This window comes from Crotalus tigris, unplaced genomic scaffold (assembly GCF_016545835.1).
Source record: "Crotalus tigris isolate CLP2741 ecotype Arizona unplaced genomic scaffold, ASM1654583v1 scf7180000024461.2689607, whole genome shotgun sequence".
Taxonomy (NCBI): domain Eukaryota; kingdom Metazoa; phylum Chordata; class Lepidosauria; order Squamata; family Viperidae; genus Crotalus; species Crotalus tigris.
Window position 1 is genome coordinate 1244514 of NW_024100631.1, and position 21218 is coordinate 1265731.

The 21218-nt window shown below is 47.7% G+C and overlaps 1 protein-coding gene across 8 annotated transcripts in view; it reads left to right on the top strand.

Annotated features, from left to right (window-relative positions):
• FBRSL1 (fibrosin like 1) overlaps positions 1–21218 on the top strand; it is a 456102-nt gene that overhangs the window by 341722 nt on the left and 93162 nt on the right. For 7 of the 8 annotated variants that reach the window (XM_039332294.1, XM_039332296.1, XM_039332300.1 and 4 more), the window contains one exon: positions 20528–20581. The exons of the other annotated variant lie outside the window; for it this stretch is intronic. In XM_039332294.1, coding sequence (XP_039188228.1) covers positions 20528–20581 — 54 coding nt within the window. The remainder of the gene's footprint in view (positions 1–20527; positions 20582–21218) is intronic. 8 annotated transcript variants of the gene reach the window in all.

A 21218-nucleotide genomic window follows, 5' to 3' on the forward strand; every position in this document is an offset into this window, starting at 1 on the left:
ATTCATCCACTCATCTCCCTCTTCCTCTTTACATCCCTATCAACCTGTCCATCCATCCATCCAAGCATCATCTATCCAAGCATCCATCCCTCTATAGCTATTGAGCCATCCATCCAGCATCATCACTCTATCTCTCTAGTCATCCATTCATCCACTCATCTCCCTCGTCCTCTTTACATCCTTCCTGCTCTATCAGTCTGTTGGTCCAAGCATCCATCCATCTATCCATCCATCCATCCATCCATCCATCCAAGCATCCATCCCTCCATAGCTATCTGTTGAGCCATCAATCCACCCATCATCACTCTATCTCTCTAGCCATCCATTCATCCACTCATCTCCCTCTTCCTCTTTACATCCTTCCTTCTCTATCAGTCTGTCGGTCCAAGCATCCATCCATCTACCCATCCATCCATCCATCCATCCAAGCATCCATCCCTCCATAGCTATCTGTTGAGCCATCAATCCACCCATCATCACTCTATCTCTCTAGCCATCCATTCATCCACTCATCTCTCCTTTCCTCTTTACATCCCTCCCTCCCTCTATGATCTGTCTATCCATCTATCCATCCAAGCATCCATCTCTCTACAGTTATCCATTGAGCCATCGATCCAGCCATCATCTCTACCTCTCTAGCCATCCGTTCATCCACTCTTCTCCCCTCCCTCCTTACATCCCTCCCTCCCTCTATATCTGTCTGCCTATCCACCTTTCTATCTGTCCATCCATCCCTCTCTCTCTCCATCCATGCTTAGCACACAAGCATGGATCCAGGCTGGGTGCTCCTTCTCCTTCCCTTCTAAACTGTCTCTGCAAGTTTGTTGAGGAGAGGCAGGGTCAGCCCAGCAAAGGAGGGCATTGTCAATAAAGGTGGTCCTCAACTTATGACAATTCGTTTAGTGATGACATTCATTTAGTGATGACCGTTCGAAGTTACTGCAGCACTGACAAAAGTGACGTATGATCGTTTTTCACGCTTAATGACCATTGCGACGTCCCCGGGGTCATGAGATTTATATTCAGATGTGGACCACTGGTTAAGGCTTATGACCGTTGCAGCATCCTGGGGGGTCATGTGATCCCCTTTTGTGACTTTCTGACAAGCTAAACCAATGGGGAAGCCCAGCTTCACTTAACAATGGTGTGACTAATTTAACAACGGTGGCATGAAAGGTGGTAAAATGGGGCAAAACTCACTTAACAAATTTTTGCATGTAGCAACCTAAAATTTGGGCTCAGTTGTAATCGTAAGCCGAGGACTTTGTTGTTGTTGTTAGTTGCGAAGTCGTGTCCGACCCATCGGGACCCCATGGACAACGTTCCTCCAGGCCTTCCTGTCCTCTACCATCTTCTGGAGTCCCTTTAAGTTCACACCTACTGCTTCAATGACTCCATCCAGCCATCTCATTCTCTGTCATCCCCTTCTTCTATTGCCCTCCATCTTTCCCATCTTCACGCTCTTCTCCAGTGAGTCCTTCCTTCTCATTAGGTGGTCAAAGTATTTGAATTTCAACTTCAGGATCTGGCCTTCTAAAGAGCAGTCAGGGTTTATTCTCCTCTAGGACTGACCGGTTCGATCGCCTTGCAGTTCAGGGGACTCGCAGGAGTCTTCTCCAGCACCAGAATTCAAAGGCCTCCATTCTTTGGCGCTCAGCCTTTCTTATGGCCCAAAGCTGAGGACTACCTATAGGTAATTTTTGTAAGGGTGCCCTTTACTTCCCATACTTCATGAACTAACCCAGGTGGGGGTGCTAGGTTTGCTCCCTCCCCTCCCTCATTTCGGTGAGGGCTCCTTGATGGGGCTTGAAGGTGCCAAGTTTGCGTTTTTTTCCCACTACCTGTTTCCCTTCTGCCTTCTTCTCTGCAAACATCCAAGCCTTAAATGCGCAAACTGCCCCAAGGCTGTTGCTTTGGAACCGAACCAAGAAAAGGTGCTTTGAAAATAGAGGAAACATGGTTTTTTTTTTTTCCCCCTCCTTGTCAGATGCCTGATAAGAGCAGGAGCACCTAGGGAGGCAATTCCACCGTAGCTTGCAAGAAGAAGCTGTTCCGAAGGTCTTTGATCAATCCACAGATTGTATAAATTGTATAAAATACAGGTCATCCTCAATGGTTTGCTCAGTGGCTATTCCAAGTTATGACGGCACTGGAAAAAATGGGACCATTTTTCACCCTTAATGATCGTCGTGGCATCCTCAGGGCCACGTGATCAAAATTCAGATATTTGGCAAATGACTCCCATTTAGGATGGTCGCAATGTCCCGGGAGAATCGCACGATCCCCTATTTTTTTTAAAAAAATATTTTATTAGGTTTTATATAGGTAAGGAAAAGATAGGGTCAATATGGGTATGAGGGGAATGGGAATAGGAATTTGGGGTAGGATAAGGGTAGTATAATAATGGGGTAACCCCCCATAATAATCCCAAGCTTTAACAAACAAGCTACCGTCCAGATCTAAATATTAAATAAACATAATTTATGGTAATACTAAACAATTATAAAGTTAACTATAATCATATAACCAACATTAGATAAGTTGTGACTTTCTGACTAGGAAAGTCAGTGGAGAAGCCGGATTCGCGAGCATCCGTATTGCTAACTTGACAGCTGCAAGGATTCACTTAACAACTGTGGCAAGGCCGGTTGTAAAACAGGACAATGCTCACTTAACAAATGTCTCGCTTAGCGGCAGGAATTTTGGGCGCAGTTACGGTGGCAAGACTCCCCGGAATCAGATTGTCCAGATAATGTGTAAATAAATTAGTATTTGGTATGGCTTACCGACGTCTCTTTCTCCATGGAGATATCTTCCGTTCAGGAGCCCTACTCCTTTTTTCCTTCTTTCCCTAGTTAAGGGGCTGCTTCTAAGTGAGGAAAGGAGCAGAGGGGGGGGGACACTGGACAGGAGGAGGGAGAGGAAAGGGTGAGGCCGCTGAACGGGACGTCCCCTGCACGAGAAGCGTTCAAGCAACGAAGAGCTAATGGCCGCCCATCTCCGAAGAACAGAATTATCTCACGGATGTGTTATAAATACTTAGTGAAATTCAATAAACAGTGACAGAAGCAAACTCAATTCATCATCTGCGCTCCCAGCACTTCGCACCATACAGATCGCGCATATGTTCACTTCCCACTCTGGTTTGGTGCCTTCGGCCATATGTTCACTTCTCTCCTGGCTTCTTGGCTTTAACCGACTGTACGTAGGTATGCCTGCATGGATGTGTGTGTGTGTGTGTGTGTGTAGACAGGGGGGGACAGGGAGGGAAGGGGAGTTATGTCATAGTTACCATTTCTCAATATGAGCTTTATTCTGTTATTCGTCTCTTTCTTCCTTCTTGTGGGAGAGAAGCCACTTAAATGTGGAAATGAATTGCTGCTGGGTATAATTAGCTAGATGGATGGTGATAGATAGATAGATAGATAGATAGATAGATAGATAGATAGATAGATAGATAAGATAGATAAGATAGATAAAGAGAGAGAGGTGACAGGTGAAAAAGAGACGGATGGATGGATGGATGGAGACAGATAAATAGATAAGGTAGATTGATTCAGGCAGATAGATAGATATGATGGATAGGGGAAAAACAGAAGGATGGATAGATGAGATAGATGAGACAGAGGTAGGTAGAAGAGATGGATGAATGGATAGATAGATAGATAGATAGATAGATAGATAGATAGATAAAAAGGATGATGGATGAATGGAGGTGGATGACAGAGAGAGGGAGGAAAATATATATAGAGAGAGATAGATTAGATTAGGATTAGATTAGATAGATAGATAGATAGATAGATAAATAGATAGATAGATAGATAGATTGATTGATTTTCTTTGAGTTTCCTGGAAGTCAATGTATAATCCTCCCCTCCTCCCTACGCACGCATATCTTGAATGAGTTGCAGACGAAGGCAGCATGAAGGTTATTACACGCTTCTGCCTGAAGCCGGCTGTAGGAATGGGTTTGGCCCACAGGCGATGACGCAGGGAAGGAAGCCAGCTCTTCCTTTTTTCCCTTCACACATACCTTCCCTCCCTGCCAAGATTTATACTTTAAAATTTCCCCCCAATAAAGGCACTTCCTGCATAGCCTGCGCAGAGAGCCAGGCTGATGCCTTTTGATATTTGTATTTACAGTTAGTCTCTCTCATCTGGATGTCCTCTGAAGACAGTCCTGCCCATCATCCTCTCTTCCCGCCAAACTCATTTTTGCAGTTGGGAGACCCAGGCCCTCCCCTCACCCCCACCTCTATCTGTTCCCCCCCCCCATAGGCAGAGCAATCTCTTTAGCAGACCGCAAAGAGGGTGGGTCATCCAGGAAAGCTCTTGCGGCTCTCTGTGGATGCTCTTATCTTACATCTATCCCAAATTAACCTTAATTTACCATCCAGTCCTCCCTCCTCTAAAAGCAAATGTGGAGTCTCTGCAACATCTGCAATTTCACAAGCATCCCAGCCTATAAATTCGGTGTGTGTGTGGGGGGGGGGGAGGAACTCCAGAGTTTGCTACCTGGACTCCTGCAAAGGTATCCAGATGTTTTGGCCGCCCAAGAAGTTATCCAGGACAGCAGAACTGGTTTGCTCAAGAGAATGGGGGTTTGATGTCAGCATCCTGGCTTAGGGGGACCTAACTGTGGGTTGTGAAGCCTTTTTTTTTAATAGATAGATAGATAGATAGATAGATAGATAGATAGATAGATAGATAGATAGATAGATAGATAGATAGATAGATAGATATAATTGTTTTTTTAGTTTTAACAAAAAGTACTTAAGACACACCGTGGTGTTTGGGTAAACAAACATTTCAAGGTAAAAAACATACATAAACAGCTCGACTTAATCCATTCACTACCATCTCTCTATTTCTCACAAATAACATAGTAGATTTAATATAGGTCGTGAATCCTTCTTGATTTGGCTGCGGACACCGCAATCCCCCACACGTGCACAACCCATACACATCACTTGTCTTTTGCCTGCTAGGCTGGTTTCGGTTGCCCGGGCAGGCCACAAAAAGAGAGACTACGGGTAGTTCTCTGCCGTTGCGACCACAACTGAGCCTGTTGTTAAGTGAGACATTCGTTAAGTGGATTTTGCCCCGTTTTACGACTTTCCTTGCCAGAGTTGTTAAGTGAATCACTGCAGTTGTCGAATTAGTAACAGGGTTGTGAAGTGAGTCCAGCTTTCCCCCTTCACTCGGCTCGTCCGAAGGTCGCAAAAGGGGATCACGTGACCCCAGGGAATGCTGCGGCCGTCATAAATACAAGTCAGTTGCCAAGAGTCTGAATTTTGATCATCGTGGGGATGTTGTAATGGTCTCAAGGATGAAAAATGGTCCTTTTTTCAGTGCCGTTGTAACATCAAACAGTCATTAAATGGACCGTCGTAAGCCGAGGACTCCCTGTGTAGGATAGGAAGGACTCCTGGATGTTCAGCCCCCTTATTCCTCGGCAGGCAGCTGGCACCAGGTTGACTCAGGACCCCCCTGTGCCTGAACACAGCGCCAACACTGGGGGAGTCCCTTGGGGAGGGGCTCAGATTGAGACCCCCACCAGGCAGATTAATTTGGGGCAGGTTAATTAATCCATTGGCCAAGTCGATGCCTTTCACATCCAGGGGGGGCAAGTTTTGGAAGGTAGCCAGGGCTGGGGGGGGGAGGGCCGCTGTCCAGGAAGGGTCGCAACACACACACACAAACTTTCCTGCCCCAGTGGGGTCCAGACCTTAGCGAGGGGAGAGGCTGCCCTTGAGCTGTGGGAGGGGGGTCGCCTTCCTCCTTCCACCTCCCCTCCTTGCACCCACGACAGCTGTGAGCAGCCCCCCCCTCCTCAGCCCCCCCCCGCAGCTCCAGGTTGCAGAGCGCTTCTCTCCCTTCCCAGCCGTGGGGGGGGGGACAAAGCCGCAGGTGGGGGGTGAGGGGTTGAAAGGGAGAAGGGGGGGCGGGCTGGCTCCCGCTCCCCCCCCCGCGCCTGTCTTCTTCTTCCCCCACCGCCCACCCCAAGCCCACTGGAGACGGGAAAGATCGGCTTCTCTTGGCTGGATTAGTCGCGCCTAGTCTCACCTCCCCCCCCCTCTTTATTTTTTATTTCTCCCCACCTCTCGCCCCCCCCTCCCCGCTTTCTCCCTCGCTCGCTCAGCTACGTACAGTTCGGTCGGAGCGGTTTTGCTTGAAGGCGGCATTATTAGCAGGAGCGGAGGGGGGGGGCGCGGAAAGAGAAAAAGGGGGGGGGACGGAGCCCGGATCGCGCCTGGGCGTGTTGCATCTGCCTGGGGAGGGAAAGGGGGGGGCAGAGGAGAAGAAGCAAAAAGCCAGCTCAGACGGCGCCTTCACCCCGCAGGCTCGGGGCTTCTAGCGGCTCCCCCCCCTTCCTTCCTTCCTTCCTTCCTTCCTTCCTTCCTTCCTTCCTTTCTTTTTTCCTTCCTTCCTTCCTTTCTTTCTTTCTTTTTTCCTTCCTTTCATTTTTCCTTCCTTCCTTCCTTCCCTTCTTCCTTTTTTCTTTCTTTTCTCCTTCCTTCCTTTTCTTTCATTTTTCCTTCCTTTCATTTTTCCTTCCTTCCTTCCTTCCTTTTCTTTCATTTTTCCTTCCTTTCATTTTTCCTTCCCTTCTTCCTTTTTTTCTTTCTTTTCTCCTTCCTTTTTTCTTTCTTTTTTCCTTCCTTCCTTTTTTTCTTTCTTTTCTCCTTCCTTCCTGCCTGCCTTCTTATTTTCTCTCCCATGGTTGGGAATCATGGCTTCCAGGACTTGAACAAAAGACGAGCGCGGCGGGAAGGCAGGCCGAGCCGAGGGCCGGCGCTGGAGGAGCAACAGCAGCGGCGGCGGCGGCGGCGGCGGGGCCAGGGCGCGCGCTCCCCGGGCTCGGAGGGTGCCGCCGCTGCTGCCACCGCTGCCGCTGCCGGGGGAGGGCAGAGCCTCGCTGGCTGCCGCCCCTGCCTCCTCCTCCTCCTCCTCTCCTCCTCCTCCTCTCCCTCTCCTCCTCCTCCCCTCCTCCCCTCCTCCTCCTCCTAGTCCTCGCCCGCCTGCTCTCCGCCGCGGACGCCCCCAGCCGTTCCTCCCGCCAGGCGGCCCCGGCGATGCGGAGCCCGCAGCCCGGCTCCGGGAAAGCGGGGTGCCCGGGGGGGCCAGCTCAGGCAGGCTAGCCAGCCGGGCGGGGGAAGGGCGAGCGTGGAAGCCCGAAGAGAGGCGGCGACCCCCAGTCCGGGGAAGGAAACTTTACTGCTTGTCTCCACGAGGGGGTCTCTCTTCGCCCCGCGCCCGGAACCATCGGCCGGCCTTGCAAGCGCCGGGGGGCGGCCGCGCGGCTCTCTCCCGCCCTCGGAGAGCCCCGAGGGCGGCTGGAAAGGGCGGCGGAGCGGGGGGAGCCCAGCAGCTGCGCGCCCCCCCCCCCAGCCGCCGCCCCCACCTCTTGGCTCCGGGACTGGCGGCTTCCCGGCGGCCGTCGGATGTTTTCTCTGCGCCTCTGGCCCCTGCGAGCTTGGGGGGGGGGGCGTCTGCCCCGCTTTGTGGATTATCGCTTCTCTGCTGCTGCTGAGCCGGCCGCTTCCCGAGGGCACCGCTGCGCGTCTGGACGCCTGGAAGAAGGGCCGGGTGCTCGGACAGCCCCCGGGTAAGTCAACGGGGGAGGGGGAGGCGCGTTCACACGTGCCGAGCCGCCACGCGTGTCGGCGGTCTCCGCAGGGCCGGGAGGATCAGTGCCTTACGGAGGGGGATGGGAGGGGAGAGAAGCAGGCGGCTTTCTGCCCGGCGAGCGCTGGGGATGATGGGCGTGGGGGTGGGCCGCCTTCGAACGCAAGGAATGAGCGAGCCGGGTTGCTGTCCCCTTCTTCTCGGCCTTCCGACGTTCCCGTGTAGTTTCTCCCAGCCCCGGCTCTTCCTTTCCCCCAGCGCTTGCCCCGTTGAATACAGACAGCTTCGGAGTCGATCCGCGCAACCGTTGAATGCCTTTCTTGTTGTTTTGTGCTTCATTTTTTTTTTTGCGGGGGGGGGGGGTGGAAGAAGCAGAGAAAGAGGAATGAATCAAAGAAGGAATTAACCCGCTCCGATTGCACAAGTCGCGAAGGAAGGACTCCCACGGCGGGGCGTGCAGTTCCTTCGCGGTCTTGCATTCTTCCAGAATCCGATCCAAAATTGTTTTGGAGAGGAAATATTAATGGAGAGAAAGAGAGAGAGAGAGAGAGAGAGAGAGAGAGAGAGAGAGAGAGAGAGAGAGAGCTATATTTTCCAGAGGTGGGGGCTGCCAAGAACTGACACCCGTGCAAACCCACCAAAGGAGGTGATTGATTGGCAGAACTGCCTAATGGCTGTTTTGGCCAGCCAGATTTATTCCTTGAAATAGGTTTCTTTGGAAGACAGTCCGGGCCTTTTTATTCTCTGCCATTCAACTTCCCAGAAAGTTTTCCTGGAAAGGGGATTGTGTGTGTGTGTGTGTGTGTGTGTGTGTGTGTGTGTGCAATTTGAAGCCCATTGGATTTGTTGACTTTCTAGGAAGAGGTGGGGGGTGGGTTCCTCTCCCAGGCACTCCACAGGACTTACAAATGTGGGTAGCCAGAAATGGAACAAGCAAAGACGTTTGGGTGCACGCTGTCTTTCTGTGCGCCTATGTGACAGGCTGCCAAAGTATGAACTGGATTCGAGATTAAACTGGTTTCAGGGATAAAGCATGGCACAACGTTGTGTAGGAATTTAAGGAACTGAAACTATATCCCTTGGAAAACTATCTCCCTTGGAAAAACAGGCATATTTTCGGCGTGTGGTTTCTTGACTGCTGGCTGGTGCTTGCAGTTGTTGGGAAAGGATGGGAAAATCCGTGTTCAGCTATCAGAATTTTTTGTTGTTGTTGTTGCTCTTAAAGCAGGAGAGAACAAGAATTGGAGAAGTGGAAGGCGAGTTGTATAGGAGCCTTGGCAGAGTGTAACAACAGCTGCTAATGTGCAGTGATAGCTACAGAAATAAACTGAGATAAACAAACTGAGATAAACGGAAGACATGGGAAGCAAAGAAGCAACAATGAAGCAGTTTTTAACACCTCTGCTTCATGCAACTAACTGCCTTTCACTTCTTTATCTGTAGCTTTGGTTAGCTGCAGCTCTGATTTTATTTTATTTTAGCAGAAGCAACATTGTATTGGAGTTCTGGGTGTATAAGAGTTGTATTCTTCAAGTTCAAAGAGGTTTTTAAGATCAGCTTGAATTGAAACATAATATTTTGACTGAGATCTCTTAAGCTAAAGCAGCTGGCCCTCTTTACTTTCTCGGTCTAGTTTTATTTGTCATTTTCTCCCTCTTGGGTGGGGTTTTAATTCAGGGAAAAGAAGGGGGGGGAACACAGTTAGCCTGAACCTAATTGTTTAAAAATGGTCTTTAGAGAATAGTCCAGTGTGTAACTGTGTTGTTGTTGGGCCCAGCAAAGGTTGTCAGAAACCTTCCAAAGATGTGCAGGTTGCGTTTATAATAGAGGAAAACCTCTCTAGGCCCTGTTAGGAAGGGTGTCATCTGTTTGGTTCCTCTGACAGCAAGGTTTTGAACCGTTGGACCTCCAAAAGGGCAACATTTATGACATTTTGCTTTGCGTTGCATGCAAAATAAGACAGGAAAGAAAACGGTAAGATTTTAGAAGAGTGTTTCAAAGTGGAAAGACCGAAAAAGCTCTCCTTGCCAAATGAAACAATTAAAGGAATAAGCAAGCCAGAGATTTTAAACATATGCTTCATTATATGGTGTGTGTGTGTGTGTGTGTGTGTGTGTGTGTGTGTGTGTGTGTGTATGTATAGAATCTAAGAAAGGAGAAACGTACAAAGGATCATACCTGGCCAATAAAGAATATTGTACTGCATTATATTAAAAGGGGAAAAAGAGAGTGCGCGTTTGCTTCCAGGACCTTGTTTAAAATTGCAAAGCTTTTACAAATCCTTTTCAGAACAGGATGGTAGGTTTTATTATCTATTCTTAATAGAAAGTACACCTCAAGCTAAGGATATTTTTCAGCAGCAGAGCATCCCTGCCTGTTCTCATGCCTAAAGAGTTAAATCTCTGCTCAAGAGTTTTACTCCTGCCGGTTTATGTTTATGCATTAAATCCGATTTTCTCTGCATGTAGACTCTAAGGCGAAGGGGGTGAACCGCTTACAAATGTTCAAACTCCGCTGCTCCCCATCACCTCCTGGTGTCCCTGGTCGGGTTTTCTAAGCAACCAGCATAAAAATCCCAGACCTGTTTTATTCACTTCCTGTGAAGAAACGGGCATTTTAAACTTGACTGCTATGAATTTCCCATTCAGGTAAATAATACGATCCAGAATAAAGATAGTCTGTACGTGCTAAGGGCCTTGGAAAGTTGGGAGAAGAAGTTTTTCATCTTCGTTTAAATCCAGATTTTGTCAACGCGCTCAGAGGTTTCCTGTCCAAAAAAAAAAAAAAAGCCAATCTTTTTTATTATGGTCGTAGATCAGGAAAGAGAAATATTGTGAATTTGCTCGCTGTCAAGAAAACTCCAGGAAAAAGAAGCTGTTTTGCAATTCCCTGGGCTCCGTAAAGGGGTTTTGATTTAATGGTATGCAAGTTTGCATAAAAAAACAAAATAAAAACAAAATACTTTTTGGGCCTGGCTGAATAGCAGATGGAGAAAGAACAGAAAATCAGGGCCCTTGTTCGCAACAATAGCACCTCAACTGAACGTGAGATTGATTTATATTAAAATGTGATGAAGGAGAGGTTGCCACCGAGATTCTTGATTGGTATCTGAGTCCTGTTAAGAAATAAATTATTCTCAGCTTTTACCCATCCTTGAAAGGTAATGAATTTTTGGACAAGGCCTCCCCGGTCTTGGCCAGGAGGCCTTCTGAAGCATTGTTCTTCTCATCTGTCTTGGAGGTCTTCTCCTTAGTAAGGCCACCCTTGGAATCCTGCATCCAGTTCTGGTCACCACAACACCACACCACAAAAAAAGATGTTGGGACTCTAGAAAGAGTGCAGAGAAGAGCAACAAAGGCTAAAACATATGAGGAACGGTTGTTGGAATTGGATATGTCTAGTGTAATGAAGAGAAGAACATGATAGCAGTCTTCCACTATTTGAGTGGCTCCTGCAAAGACAAGGACGTCAAACTATTTTCCAAAGCACCAAAAGGCAAGACAAAAGAACTAAGAAAGGAGAGAAGCAACCTAGAACTAAGGAGAAATGTCCTGACGGGGAGAGCAATTAAACAGAAGTTATGAATGCTCCATCACTGGAGGTCTTCAAAAAGACACTGAGCAGCCACCTGTCTGAAATGATCTAGGATCTCCTGCTCTGGCAGGGGGTTGGATTAGGACCTCCAAGGTCCCTTCCAACTATTAGTTGTCTGTTCTCTGTTCCTTGTTATCCCTTCTGAGATAAAGCTGGAGGTCTCCTTGCCATTGTCCTGTTGGCTGTTCCAGTTTTGTTCTTTGTTCTTGCCAGCACTGGTTGGGCGTTATGAGTTTCTCTAAGCCCCTCAGAAGAAGTTGGCCATCCGGTTCTTTGCATAATGGAGATTGTTATCTTCTCCTCTGACTTCCAACTCATCAACCATAGATTGCTTCTCACCACCCTTTGCAGGACATCCTGTGCTTTTGTGTTCTTGTCTTCACATGGTAGGCACAGAATACCACAGAAAGGGCGTGATTCCTTTTTTCCCAAGCCAGAAGTGCAGTGCAATGAGCGTGTGGCCAAGACCCAACTTTGCAGATGGGTTTGAGAGCAGGAGAATCTGTAAAGGCACCAACGGGGCTTTGCTCCTGTTAGGATTGGTAGCCCTTCAGATCAGTCTTCTCCTCATATTCTGGTAGCTGGAGACTTTCTGCTGTGGAGTCCTTGGTGCTGTCTGAGCTGGGTGGTTTTCTTGCAGACATTTCATGACCCAACTAGGTGACATCATCAGTGCTAGGAGGGAGTGGGGTTTGCTATCAAGTATATGTAAGTGGCTTTCCCTGTTAGTGTTGATGGGGGTGTCTTTAGTGGCTACTTGATTAGGCTGTTTTTTACTGAGTTGGTAGTTCCTCAGTTGGGATATTATATTGGGGTATAAACATTCCCTTCTACCACTGATAATATTACCTAGTTGGGTCATGAAACATCTGCAAGAAAACCACTAAACCTGGAAAAGAATTAAGGACCCTACAGTCCTCCTCCTCCTCCCTTCTAGCACTGATAATGTTACCTAGCTGGGTCATGAAACATCTGCAAGAAAACCACCAAGCTCAGAGAGCACCAAGGACTTAATATTCACCATCTCCTCCTCCATTCTAGCACTGATGATGTTACCCAGTCTGGTTATGAAACATCTGCAAGAAAACAACCAAGCTCAGAGAGCGCCAAGGACTTAACCACCACCTCCTCCTCCTCCTCCATTCTAGCACTGATGATGTTACCTAATTGGGTCATGAAACATTTGCATGGAAACCAAGAAGCTCACGGAGCACCAAGGACCCCCCAATTATCCTCCTCCCCCCTCCCCTTCCTCCCCCTCCATTCCACAGAGCCCACTCCCTTTTATCCCTGATGAGGTTACCAAGTTGGGTCATGTAACATCTGCATGGAAACCCCCAGGCCCAGTGAGCACCAAGGAGATCGCAAATAATTCTCTTTTATCGGACTTTCTAGTGTTGGAGACGCGGCCATTTCTAAGCTCTTCTGACTGCAAATATGAACGATTGAACAAAAGATTCAATCTGTTGACTCATCCCTGAACTAGATGTTCCCCACCCCAAGATGCCGCCCACCGTGGACTTTTCCTCATGCCATTATGGCGCAAGTGAAGTTTAACAGCCAAGAGAGCCGCTGGGAAGCCAGAGATAAGCCACAGATGCTGGTTATCAAAAAGCCTTGTGAACTCTCTCTTTTCACGCTCTCCCAGTTTAAAAGAGCCCTACTAAACCACCAAGATTAGTTGTCTGCCTGCAGAGGGGAGGGGGAAAAAAAAAAACCTGCTTACCACTTTCAATCTTTATATATGCCCGTCATATTGTTGATTGAAAACGAAAAGACGCCGGGGCCTGGTTTTTTGGTTTTTTTTCCTTCTTCTGGATTTTTTTTTTTTTAACGCTTCAGTGAGAAACCTGTCAGTCAGGTATCAGTCGGACGGATCTGGCCAAAGCAGCGTCTAAGCCTGAACAGTTTGCAGAAATTTTAATGAGAAACACAGGCCTTAGAAAAACGGAAAGGGAGTTTTGAAAGGCTTGTTTGAAACGTTTGGGAAGAATGCAGCACAGTAAGAAAAGTTCCCTTGAGTTCACTGTTTGTGTGTCTGTCTGTCTGTGTGTTTGTGTTGGCCACTGTGTGTGTGTGTGTTTGTCTGTGTGTGTGTTTGTGTTGGCCAAAGGCTTGGTTGGTGCCTTGGCGAGATTATGGTCTGCTTTGTATTTCCTCAGTGGCCTGCCAAGATGGTAGAGCGACCAAGCTCTTAATTCTGGGTGACAGTCAAAATAGCAGGGCTATAAAACGTTAAAAGCTTATTCTACCTACCATCTCAGCTGTCCTGTCCTTAGGTCCAACGCTTCTTGAAATGTATAATATATATGTTGAAATATTTGCATTTAATCTTCTAAGCCTACCTTCAGGTTTCTGGGGTTTGCTTTTGCTGTATGGTGGATTGATTTAAATCAACTCCCCAGAGCATTTTTAAAAATATTTTATTCATTCATTCATTCATTTATTCATTCATTCATATTTCCCTGGTGATTGGCCCAAAGTCAACCAGCTGGCTTTCATGTCTAGGGCGGGACTGGAATTCCCAGTCGCCTGGTGATTGGCCCAAAGTCACCCAGCTGGCTTTCATGTGAGGGCGGGATTAGGATTCCCAGTCACCTGGTGATTGGCCCAAAGTCACCCAGCTGGCTTTCATGTCGAGGGCGGGACTAGAATTCCCAGTCGCCTGGTGATTGGCCCAAAGTCACCCAGCTGGCTTTTTCATGCCTACCATAGGATGGAACTAGAACTCCCAGTCTCCATGAGCTTAAAATCACCTAGCAGCTTTCATGACTAAGCAGGGACTAGAATTCACCATCTCCCACTTTCTAGCTTGGTGCCTTAGCCACTAGACCAAGCTGGCATTCTTATTCCACTTCTAATCCGTGGAGACTCAAGATGAAGAAATATATGGCATAGAGACTATATGATGTTTGTCTGATGTGCCCCCCCCCCACACACACACATTCCCTATCTCCCCCAGGCTATGCTGGGAAGGAAGAATATTCAGAGTTTTCAATATTTGCATTAAGAAGGAGGCATAATAAAACAGAAATGTTCTCCCATCTTTATATCTGTTAAGCACGGTTGTGTTTGGCTTCTCACACGGAAATAAAATTCTAGGTTATTACAATACAGTAGTTGTGGTTCGACAGCCCTGCTTCAAAGATTTAAGCCAGCCAATCACAGGAAGGAAGAGCTGTAACATCCTTGGGCAAATAAAAGAGGGGTGGGGGGAAGACTTTCATTCAACTGTTGATGTTTTTTTAAAAAACAATAAACAGAAAGAACAGAAATGAGGAGCTGGAGAGATCCGTCTGCTGTTGTTTTAATGGGGATTTATTTTTGTTTAAAAAGACAGCGTTGGTGGTGATTCCGAAGTAGCAGACTGACCCCTGCTGGGGCTCGTGACATGGTTAAACTTCCTTCCATCCCTTCTTTTCTTTAGGGGTGTGGAAACCTGGCTTTGGCCGACACCAATTTGCTTTCCCAGCCACATTTGAAAGGCAAAGAAGAAAAGAAATGGGATCCTTGCTATGCCATCTTGTGGCTTCTAAAGAACACGGCATTATTATTTGGTGTCATGGTTTGTCGCACAGCCAGATGTTCGGATTGGATTTGGCATTTCGGTCCACCTCTCAAGTTCTTCCCGAGGACCTGGGATAGGCAGATGTTGTGGTTGCTTGATGGGGTTAAAGGTGTCACCCTCAGGATGTAAGCCGTTCCGAGTAGAGCTGCCTTTTGCAATTGACCAATGGGGATGTTGTCAGTGCCAATGTTATGATTCGTCACACAGCCGTCCAGATGTTCGGACTGGATCTGGCATTTTGGTCCACCCATCGAGTCCTTCCCAAGGATCTGGAAAAGGCAGATGTGGATCTTTGATGGTGTTCGAGGTATCATTGCAGGATGTCATTGTTCCAAGTAAAGCTGCCTTTTGCAATTGACGGATAGTGAATTTGTCAATGCCTATAGCATTCAGTGGTGGAGTAGGAGTAGAATAGAATAGAATAGAATAGAATAGAATAGAATAGAATAGAATAGAATAGAATAGAATCTCCAGAAGTTTTGGGATTGCACCATATATATCTATATATACTATTAGTACTATCTTTGCTTTCTTTTGCCATAGTCATTCTGCTTCTTTTTGCAGGTCTTTTATTATAACATCCATAACAATGTGAAATTGTTGCTAGCAGTTCTTTAGCTGGTGTTGGCCTTCATTCACATTGCGTTCTGCCCAAAAACTAGGATGTCATAATTTATTGGTGTGATATATATGTGGATCCAAGTAATATGGGCTTTGGCAACTGATAGATAGACATTTTTTTTGTCATTGCGTAGATTTCCTAAGTGTTGTCCAAGACTTTTTGGTATGGCACTCAGTGTGTGCCGATAAATGCCAGGACCACCACAACTGGCTTATGCCATAATCTTTCAGTTTAAAATTTTCAGATCTTGATATAGTGATCTTGTCCAATTCTTTGTCTTCTATTCTATTGTCCCTGGTATTGCTATACCTCCTCTCCTCCTCCCCCTCCTCCTTCTCCTCCTCCTTCTTGTCATGACAGCCATGACAGGTCTCCTTCACCACCACCACCACCACCACCTTCTCCTCTTCTTCTCCTCCTTCTCCTCCTTCTCCTCCTCCTTCTTCTCCACCATCACCTCCTCCTCCTCCTGGCCTGGGTAGCCTTGAAAATTGTATTCATTTATTCCCAGCAAGTGCCGAAAACTCTGGGTGATTTACAGCATGCAGCAAAACAATTAAGAATATAGCTCTTCTCCTGTTGTGACCCTGCCCCCTGTCTAGGCAGTGTTAATTATTATAATTTCTCTTCCTCCTTCATTATGTTATGAGTTGATGTTAACCAGAAGTGAGATGCACAGGAAAGCTGGAAGCTAAGCTGACTTGCCAAAAGGGTGATGGGAATGGTTTTATAAAACAAATCGGAAAACCAATGAGCATTCAGGGGCAAAAATGGTCCATACATCCTGAAGTTGCTTCCAGAGGCATCAGAAGCATTCCTACACAGGTAATTCTCGACTTACAACAATTCATTTAGTGACCATTCAAAGTTACAATGGCACTGGAAAAAAATGACTTGTGACCATTTTTCACACTTAACAACATGGTCACATGATCAAAATTCAGCCACTTAGCAGCGGCTTCATATTCGGTTGCGGTGTCCCGTGGTCATGTTGATCCCCTTTTGTGGTCTTCTGACAAAGGCAATGGGGAAACCGGATTCACTTAACAACCGTGTCACTAACTTACCACTGCAGTGTTTCACTTAACAACTGCGGCAAGAAAGGTCGTAAAAACGGGGCAAAATTCGCCTCATAAACATTTCGCTTAGCCACAGAAATTTTGGGCTCAAATTGTGGACCCCCCCCCCCCCCGTGTATTCTAATGCAGTTTGTTCTAAAGCCCTGATGGTTTAATTTACGAAACAGGGTTTGAACATCCGGCCGTTTGTCTTCCCCTGTATCCCATAATCTTCCTCCCTTTTAGTAACGCAACGTTTGTGCTGCCCTTTTAAGGCAACTCCAGGCCCCGTCCCTTCAAACGAAGGAGAGAAAAGTCGAAAGCCAACAGCTTTATTAGGCCGCCTACCGCTTCAAGCCCCTTCTTTCCTGTGCCAAACACTGCAGAAAAATATTTTTTTAAAAAAATCCCTAAAAAAGTGGCAGTATGCTCAGACTGGGGATTTCCCGAGAAGTCAACCCTTGGCTGCCTTCCCATCGTTTTCAGAATTAATTCCCTCCTCAGTTCAGGTAGGCTTAAAATCCATCCTGGAATCTTAAGACCCGTTGACAAAAAGGAAGGTTATTTGTTAAAATCTGCCTTCTCTCTCTCTCTCTCTCTTTCTCCCTCTCTCTCTCTCTTTCCCCCTCCTTCTCCCTCTCCCTCTCTCCCCCTCCCTCCCCCTCTCTCTCCCTCTCTCTATATATTTCTCTCTCCTTCCTTTCCTCTCCCTTTCTACCCCTCTCCCTCCCTCTCTCTCCCTCCCTCTCTATTTCTCTCTTTCTCCCTTTCCCTCTTCCCCTCCCTCCCTCCCTCCCTCCCTCTCCCTCTCTCTCTCTACATATTTCTCTCTCCTTCCCTCCCTCTCTCTCCTCTTTTTCTACCCCTTTCCCTCTCTCTCTCCCTCTCTCCTTCTCTCTTTCTCTCTCTCTCTTTCTCTCTTCCCGTTTCCCTCTCCCCCTCCCCTCCCTCCCTCTCCCTCTATATATATTTCTCTCTCCTTCCTTTCCTCTCCCTTTCTACCCCTTTCCCTTTCTTTCTCTCCCTCCCTCTCTCTCTCTCTTTCCCCCTCCTTCTCCTTCTCCCTCTCCCTCTCCCTCTCCCTCTCTCCCCCTCCCTCCCCCTCTCTCTCCCTCTCTCTATATATTTCTCTCTCCTTCCTTTCCTCTCCCTTTCTACCCCTCTCCCTCCCTCTCTCTCCCTCCCTCTCTATTTCTCTCTTTCTCTCTCTCTCTTTCTCTCTTCCCGTTCCCTCTCCCCCTCCCCTCCCTCCCTCTCCCTCTATATATATTTCTCTCTCCTTCCTTTCCTCTCCCTTTCTACCCCTTTCCCTTTCTCTCTCTCCCTCCCTCTCTCTCTCTCTTTCCCCCTCCTTCTCCCTCTCCCTCTCCCTCTCCCTCTCTCCCCCTCCCTCCCCCTCTCTCTCCCTCTCTCTCCCTCTCTCTATATATTTCTCTCTCCTTCCTTTCCTCTCCCTTTCTACCCCTCTCCCTCCCTCTCTCTCCCTCCCTCTCTATTTCTCTCTTTCTCCCTTTCCCTCTTCCCCTCCCTCCCTCCCTCCCTCTCCCTCTCTCTCTCTACATATTTCTCTCTCCTTCCCTCCCTCTCTCTCCTCTTTTTCTACCCCTTTCCCTCTCTCTCTCCCTCTCTCCTTCTCTCTTTCTCTCTCTCTCTTTCTCTCTTCCCGTTTCCCTCTCCCCCTCCCCTCCCTCCCTCTCCCTCTATATATATTTCTCTCTCCTTCCCTCCCTCTCTCCTTGTCTCTACCCCTTTCCCTTTCTCTCTCTCCCTCCCCCTCTCTTTCTACCCCCTCCCTCCCCCTCTCTCTCTTCCTCCCTCTCTATTTCTCTCTCCTTCTCTCCCTCTCTCTTTCTGTTCCTCCCTCCCTCCCTCTCTCTCTTTTTACCCCTCTTCCTCTCTTCCTGTCTCCTACCCACCCGGTGTGTCTTTTGTGGCGAAGTTGAAATCTACAGTCTGTTGTAGAATGTAATGGGAACCCTGCCTGCAGAAAATGCCATTATTCATCTCATCCCCAGCTCATTTATTTTATCTGCAATAGCAGTGATAAAGTAAGCGGCTTGGCATTGCTGATAAGCCGTGGAAACATCTTAGAGCTATTTGTAAAAAGTTAAAGCAGATCTAAGTACTGAGAGATAGCGGAGAGGGGAAAAAAAGAGGGGGCCAGGGGGCCAAACAGAGTTGGCTGGCCAGCCCCCGCTGAGCTGCGAGTTTAATAAAGATTTTAATGGAGAGGCCTCATTAGGATTAAGCAGACAATCTCTTATCTCAGATTTACACAACAGGGATGAAGGGCCCGGTGTTTTTGTTTCTAAACCTCTTTGAGGTGGTGTTTGCTAAATAGCCCATGGAAGGGGAGGTCCTGTTGGAACTGGGGAGTCCTGTGGCCAAAGACCCAGAAAAATTGGCAAAGACATTTGCAAAGTTGCCCCTGGGTCAACTCCTGCAATGTTGTTTGTCTTCCGGCTTAAAGCAACCTAGATTTGCAGTAGGGAAGGGAAAGGGGCCACTGGAAGCGGTTGAATTACCCTCGGTTGGAAATTGTGGCAGTTGCGATCCTCGGTATCTGGAGGAAGACAATGTTAGTCATGTTGATGTGATTAAAGAGAAAGGTCCTGACAATCAGAACCGTTAAACAGTGGCACGGCTCGCCTCCAGAAGTTGCGGGTGCTCCATCACTGGTGGTTTTCAAGAAGAGACTGGGCAGCCATTTGTGCGGAATGGTGCAGGGTCTGCTGCTTGAGCAGCAGGCTGGACTAGAAGACCTCCAAGGTCCCTTCCAATTCTGTATTCTGATGTTCCTTGACCAGATAAGAATATATTGGGGGTCTATCCTTCGTTCCCCTACCATTGAGCAAATTCTTACGGTTGCCTCTTGTACAGAAGAAGGCAAAGTCATTGGATCAACTTGCAAGGTGGTTTTCAGGGCTGTTTATCACCCAGCAGGTCCCAGGATTAGTCCTCCACAGCTCCCACAGAGTTGGAAGCACCCTTTGAAAAGCCTGGAGAACAACTGCCAGTGGCTACCCAAGTCCCGTAGGCCAGAGGTCCCCAACCTTTGGGGCACCAGGGACCGGTTCCACGGAGAGAGGTTTTTCCACGGACCGGAGGTTGCGTGCTTTTGTGTGCTGCCTGCATTCCGCGGATGGGGCTTTGCTTATTTGTGTGGACCGGTTGCTGGCATGCCGTGGCCCGGTACCAGTCCACGGACTAGGCGCAGTCTTTCTCAACCTTGACAATTTTAAGGCATGTGGACTTCAACTCCCAGAATTCCACAGCCAACAATGCTAGCTGTGCAATTCTGGGAGTTGAAGTCCACATGCCTTAAAATGGTCAAGGTTGAGAAACACTGGACTAGGGGTTCGGCACCCTTGCCATAGGCCATACAAAGATGAAGATGGACTACGGGGTCAGGCTCAGGAAGAGCTTCCTGTTTTAATAAGTCATCTGAGGCCTTTTGTGGCCTTTGAAGGCCTCTGGCCCTGCCTCTAAATTGGAAGGCCCACCAGCTCTTCCACGAAACACACACAAATCTATTAAACATTAACGTGAATGACGTTAAAAGCACACCTATCATTAAACCACAACCTCTGTCGTCTAATAATTGGAGGTGGCAAAAGTTGATTTATACCTGCGAACCAGCCATGTGACCATACCCAATTTCCCGCCCTTTTTTGGGGGGCCACAATTGTGAAGCAAATGGCCGCCCTGAAGTGAATCCAGTTTCCCCCCACTGACGTTCCTTGTCTGAGGCCAACGTGAGAAGGTCGCAAAAGGCCGCCACGTGACCCCAAGACACCACAACCGTCACAAATACACACAGCTCCCCAAGCCCTAAATGGCAGTCACAAGGATCCTAGGGAGGCCGTGAGTCATAATGGCGAGGACTGGCGGTAACTTTGAACGGCCATGAAAGGAATGCTTGTAAGTGGACAACCAGCTGTGCTTTAGCCAAAGCAAGGATTGAAAAGAAGTTTGATTTATTTTTCCCCTCCCCCTAAAAAAAATGCTACTATAAAAGTGATTGTGAATGGAACTTTTTGTTTTGTCTGTCCGTAGAATTCAGCGGACCTGGAGCTACCTCATATCAGGAGCGGCTTGGTAGCGAACAAGGTATGGGATTACTCTCCAATATGGCAGACAGGAAGCCATTTTTTTGTGTTTGGCCTCAGAGCAGGGGTCTTCAAACTTGGCCCCTTTTAAGACTTGTGGACTTCAACTCCCAGAATTGGGTTGGCTGAGGAATTCTGGGAGTTGAAGTCCGCAAGTCTTAAAAGGGGCCACGTTTGAAGACCCCTGGCGTTTAGAGTTTCTCTCTGAACGAAATTGCTCTCCTTCTGTCTTTTGTTTTGCTTCTTCTTTCTGTGGGGCTTCTGCAGGTATTCCTCGACTTCATGACCAAAATGGAGTCCAGAATTTCTGTTGCCAAGCAAGACATTTGTTAAGTGTATTTTGCTCCAGTTTACGGCCTCCCTTGTTGCCGTTGCAAAGGGGAATCATTGCAGCTGCGAAGATAATAAGGCAATCTGGCTTTCCCCCATTGACTTCGGTTGTCAGACGGTGCTACCGTCATAAATACGAGTCAGTTGCCAAGCATCTGAATGTTGATCACGTGACCATGGGGATGCTGCTGCAGCGGTCCTAAAGTGTGAAAAACGGTCATAATATGGTCACTTTTTTCAGTGCCATTGTAACTTCGAACAGTCACCGTTGTAAGCCGAGGACTACCTGTATTCTACCTGCCTTAGGA